The 6284-nt window shown below is 37.2% G+C and overlaps 1 protein-coding gene across 1 annotated transcript in view; it reads right to left on the reverse strand.

Annotated features, from left to right (window-relative positions):
* Positions 1-1266, reverse strand: part of tle2a (TLE family member 2, transcriptional corepressor a) — a 35584-nt gene extending 34318 nt beyond the window's left edge. The window contains exon 1 of the mRNA XM_079592125.1: positions 1148-1266. Coding sequence (XP_079448251.1) covers positions 1148-1150 — 3 coding nt within the window. The 5' untranslated portion in view covers positions 1151-1266. The remainder of the gene's footprint in view (positions 1-1147) is intronic.
* Between the last annotated feature and the right edge of the window lie 5018 nt (positions 1267-6284).

Consider the following 6284-nt stretch of genomic DNA (forward strand, 5'->3'; position numbering starts at 1 on the left):
GAAAAGGAGAAGTAAGAAACTGAGAAATGAATGGATGTATGGTAATGAAGGTCTGCGGCCTCATGAGTTTGTTGCCTGGTCAGTATGGAGGTGACTGACAGCTAGACAAGGCTATGCTGTTGTTGTGATCCCCCTCTACACACACACATACACACAAACACACACCCCTCACAGACAAGCCCCATGTCAGCACAGAGACGGGAGGCTGATTTATTGGATTCTCCTCCCCTGGGAACCCCCTCCCATCCTCCACCTTTCCCCCCATCTATCCATCCCTCCCTCCATCCCTCCTCCTCCTTCCTGCTTTCCCCAGGGGGCAGAGAAGGGGTAATGACCCACATCAGCATCCACACACACACACACAGACCCTATCGTTCAAGCACATTTGCACCCTTCACAGGATATCAGACGTCAAAAAACAGGAATCAGAAATTCCACGGCATACAAAGTATAATTAAGATGATTCATTCAGACAAAAATGAGGCTTTAACCTGGAACCAAGACAATGTATTTGCATATACAGAGATATGTCTCTATTATCATAGATCTGTATCAATATGCTGTTGGCTTCCTGTCAGTTCTTTTTTATTAGGACAAATTTTTATCTGATCAGATTGGCAATGGGCTTTTACAAAATGAACAGTTTTATTGTTGGATTTTCTGACCACCCTTTTTAAGCCAACTGCGTATGACAAAATGAAAATTCTGTCATCATTTACTCACCCTCATGTTGTTCCAATATCTTCAAATATCTTCTTTTGTGTTCAACAGAAGAAAGAAACTCATACAGATTTGGAACAAATTGAGAGTGAGTAAATGGTGATAAAATGTACATTTTTCGGCAAACGATTCCTCTAATTATATATTTTGTTTTGCAAGTAGGCTAAATGTAAGTGATTAGCAATATGCTATGCTAATAAATAAAACAGTAAGTATTATCCTGTTTTATTTATTGGTTATTAATATACTGATTTTAAATAAGTCTAATGTGTGGGCTCATTGTCGTAATCATTGCAAATTCCTTAATTTGCTTAAAGACTGCAATCGCTGTAATATTAATGACAACATATAGCATGTGTGTTACGAGCTCGGTCTGCCCCCTTCAGTTCATTCGCAGTATTGCAAGTGAGGAGGTCAGATTACTTACCATTAAAATTCATAGAAGAGGCGAACATGTTGACCGTGGGCGTTATTGCAATCCTCACTTGTTGGGGTCTATTTCTGAAGTAGAACGGTTGGCGCATCTTTATCTTCTTGAGCACTTGATACGATAACGTTAGCTTAGCTTGCGGATCTCGTGGCCATTTGTTGTTTAGTAAATATAGTAAATATAATATAATAACTTTCATAGTAGCCCTAATGGAAAAAATATGTTGTACTTACTCGCAGACATGTTGAATGAAAATAATCGCAGTAAATTGTCACTCAAAGTTAGAAAGAAACGATGAGAGGTTTTCTCAAAAACATAGACGGTCTACCTTTTCTGAAGTAACCGTTTTATAGATTCAATGATAGTGGCGTATTATTGTATTGTCAAATATCATGCTGTGGCTCACGTGTTCACTCGGTTCTATGGTGTAATGGTTAGCACTCTGGACTTTGAATCCAGCGATCCGAGTTCAAATCTCGGTAGAACCTGATATTTTTCCACCGGAGTATCGCATATAGTAAATACGCCGAAAACAACATGTAGAACTCGACAAAATTCCTATGTGAAAGATAAAGACGACAGACTACCTGTATGGTCAACTGCTTACTACACTGAAATATTATTATTATATCTATATTTTAAGTTTTAAATATTAATTTGTTTAACCAATTTTATTTATATGTAAATGAAACACAATTATTCCATCATAAATATTTAAAATATGCTGAATTGTGACAGTCTCAATATGTGTGAATCACGTGATTCAGCGAGTGGTGTCCACTGTCCAGATATATATGTATTTTTAATCGATTTTCAAGTAAAAAAAAAACATCTCGACTGTTGATATTCTTGCCATTTGAGGAATAACTCCTAAATAGTTCAATAAAATAAAACAAACAAATAAATAAAACTCCTACCAAAGTAGTTATAGTGCATTTAGTCACGTGACAGTTAAGGTGTTATACTTGAAATGTCCAAGAGGAGTCAGTATATCACATATTACAAGAACGTGGAAAAAGTGCATGTTTCGAGTTCATTAATGTTACTACTATTTTAATACGGAGATCGTAAAGGAGGGAAATATATAACATTTAACATGAATTAAAAACATTATTTACTTTAATTATTAATCATTTAACCTTTCAGGGCCGTACCCAGATACAAACAAAGAGAGGTTGTCAGATTTAGCTAACTTTTGGTATAGCTAAGAAACCCCTACACAAATACACACTCTGCTCCCTTGACTTTCGTAGTCGCTCCACTTTCTAGATCTTAAAATACTCAATTTCTCTCCTCTCTCCAGCCGTAGAACTCATATTTCCCCCCCTTTACCCACTATCTGTTAAACTTGGCAGTTTAACAGACCCTGTATTTTCCAGGCCTGAGCCACTGCTGCCCAGTCCAGATGTCTGTGGATTCAGGCTCACAGGTCAGTCCTTCAGGCTCAAAGGACTGTACATGACTGTAATTTGTAGGTATAAAATTCCAAATTTATTAAGTATACAAGTCTACTTTTCTTGACCACCACAACATGCTTTTTTTTTGTGTAAGTAAGAAGGAAATTTATCTTGGCTAGTGTTCAGGACCGGTTTTCATTCTATCAAGCATTTGTGCATCAAAGTTACTTTACCTTATAAAAAGCTATGGAAACGTTTACTTTGAACTTTTAAACACAATTAAATATGGACACTTTTTTTTTAGTTTGTATGCTTTTGGCTAGTCAAAGGACTTGTATTTTCTCCCTTTAACACGACTGTCGACAACTCGCAACGTGTACAACTGTCCAATGTGTTTTACCTGTAATAATTCCTCGCGGAGCCGCAGAGAACAGCAGCAACAGTGAGCGAGTATAAATACATAACCCATCCAGCCGGTGGTGGGTATGGCCGGGAGCCAGGCATCACTGACCCCTGGGCTGAAAGAAGTGTAGCATTGTCTCTCTGGGCCTCCAGCTCGGTGCATTTCAAAATGAACACAAGCCCTTCTGGATTATTTACTTTTGCCAGGCTATATGGCACATATGAGTCAAAAATATTATTTCCATAAAGGAAGAAGGCTTTCTCTGGTCAATAATGAACTGTAGGAAATTATTCTAACAACTGAGTACCTTTTAGTAGCAGTTGGGCTTGCATTTATAAGCAGTAAACGAGAAAATGAACAAATGTAAATGAACAAAGATGTAAATGAATGTAAATGAACAAAGTTATGAGATATACAGTACCAGGCTATTGACATTTCAGAAACATTGCAAATTTAGAAAACTAGCCAAAACTCACAGATGATTCTTTAACGTGAAAACGTGCCCTTCTTTCTGCGAAAAAAAAAAAAGGTGTTAACTTTCTGCCACTGGCCATTGACATAAGAAAATGTATTGGCCATAAATATGTTTTACCAGCCATGACACATAGAATAATCCTTATTAAAGTTACTTAAGTTTTTCAGTCAAGAGCAATGAGTCATAGTGTCATAGTGCCCCCTACCGTATAACAGTGAAAACACAGAAAGCCGGAACATTCCGTCAATGGCGGAGAAATAGTCTAGGCTGCAGGAATATTAGGCTGCTGTCACTTTAAGAGCTAATTTACGGATCCAGTAGGCTATACTATTACCGGTACATATGTGTTTTATTTCTCAACTGTTTACATTCAGTTAAGACAAGACTGACTATGTTTACAAAGATACTTGTCAAGATGGGTATTTTGACATAATTCTCTCAATTCTCTTAAATGGGAAGGGGCTAATAATAAGGGACTCGCGCTCTCGTGTTTCACGCAAACTGGCACCATTACGTGTCAGTATTCAACTTTAGTGAAAATGACCTTGATAATATACATGTAAATTTATTAAACAATTTCAGATGGCATAATTGTACAAATAAATAGGAGTTCCTTTTGAGGGAACACCAAATAACATTAGCAAACATTATGAACTTCGCCAAATGAAACAGACTTTTAACATGAAATGCAGTACGGTTGCCGCACACTGACTAAAAGATTCATCCTGGGGTGCGTTTCCCAAAAGCATCGTTAGCCAATTATAGTCGCAAGTTAGGTCGTTATCATAGCAAAGTTCAACGAGTCGGTGTTTCCCGAAACCACAGTTTTAACGAACATTCACAAACAGCATTGCAATGTTGTGTGGTTGGAACGACAGCTCTCGAGCTGTGGTTAGAAGCATAGTTTCTTGTTTGCATGACTTATTTTATAGTGGATTCAATAAATTCTTATCTTGAGCAAAATAAGCAAGCTGACATTCAGTACAATCGGTGTCTTTTATTCAGGCATGTGCAAAATTCAGAATTTCAGAATTTGCCTCCATTCAATTCATGAATTTGAATTTGAATTGAATTGACTCCGCCCCACAGGAAGTTGAATTTGAATTGAATTGACTCCGCCCCACAGGAAGTTGAATTTGAATTTGACAGGAAGTGGAATTAAATTCATGGCAATTCAAAGAAATTCCACACAACAGAAAGAATGTGTTGAATCTCACATACATTCAGTGTTAGGAAGGTTACATTGGAAATGTAATTGCTTACTTTTATAAGTTACCCATTATAAATGTGGTTTGGATTACTTTATTTTGATTACTTTATTTTATTTTTAATTACAAATTTTACCTCAGTAATACAACTAAATACAATTACATTAATTTTGTAATTTAATAACATATTTTCATTACACGTAACTAGTCACTCCTCAACCCTGCATACATACATTTTGTTCTAAAATATAGATAATGATCAAATTCTTGAAATAAATGACCCCCTCAATGTTGTTAAATTAGTTGTGTTCCAATGTTATTTTCATTTCAAAGTAATCAAATAACACAAAGTGCATAATGCAATCATATCTGACATATACCGTAAAGCTTCATTGTTAAACACTTCACTTAAAATATGTATATGAATTTCTTAGAATTGTTATTGAATTGCAATTCTGCTTCCTTTAATTCAAATTCGAATTGTAATTCTGGATCCTGTTTTTGACATAAATTCAAATTCAATTCAAAATCAAGAATTGAGATTTCCAGAAAGTTTTTGCAGAATGTGTCAAGCTAAAAACTGAGCCATCTTTACACAAAATGATCCCCAAATTAGTTATTGGGGGGAATATCAACAATGTAATGTAACTGACATAGGCCAGTCAGAGCTGTGCATGTAAACTTCACTCCCTGGCCTCAAGAGGCGCACTAGCGATAAACGCTTGTGGCTGTGGTCTTTAGCGTCCTTGTTAGCATGCCCGCCTCCCAGACTCCGGTTCGAATCCCGCTCAGAGCGGGTCGAGTAGGAATGGTAACATTTGGTGCCGTGACCCGGCTGGGAGTGAGGTTTAGAGGGGTGAGTTTAACAGACGTAGGCCAGTAAGAGCTGTGCGTGTAAACCTCACTCCCCTGATCTCAAGGAGCACGCTAACAGCTGTTGTCTTTAGCGTCCTTGTTAGCGTGCCTGCCTCCCACGACGGAGACCCTGGTTCGAATCCCGTTTGGAGCACGTTGAGTAGGACTGGTTACAAACAGCTAAAATTGTTCTGAACACAGTGGCGTGACAACAGACCTACAATAATCCCCAAACAAATAAAGGTGCTAAATATGTTAGAACGGCCTATGCTTACTTTGACATTTTCTAAACCCCAATCTTGCATAAGCAGAGGCATCAGGCCAGATGGAAACCCACAAAATAACAACTTACAGCTGAGGTAAAAGGAACGCAAAATGATATAGAGTAGCTAGAGGGGTTTTGTCTTACCATTGCAGTTTAGGAACACAAGGGTAGAATGGAAGTTTTGTTACCATCCTGACTCACGAATACAGTGCATACTAACACGTAACTACAGATCTGCCCACTCACACATAATCACAGTGCAAAATTGTATATAGGTCTAATTTTAGAATATATACTTTAAATTAGAGATACTTATATTAATTAGGCCTATAATATTTTTATATGTATTATAAAAATCATAACAGTGCATTTGTTTCTCAATGTCTTCACCCTGACATGGAATTGTAATTGGTGGTCTGATTGAACTCTTGAGAGTTTATTTTGAAAGAAAACTCATTTTATTAGCTCATTTGTAGTCGTAGCTGTGGCTGAATAGATGGTCATCAATGCATGTCTGGCTACTGCCGTTCT

This window comes from Phoxinus phoxinus, assembly GCF_949152265.1.
Source record: "Phoxinus phoxinus genome assembly, chromosome: 20".
Lineage (NCBI taxonomy): Eukaryota > Metazoa > Chordata > Actinopteri > Cypriniformes > Leuciscidae > Phoxinus > Phoxinus phoxinus.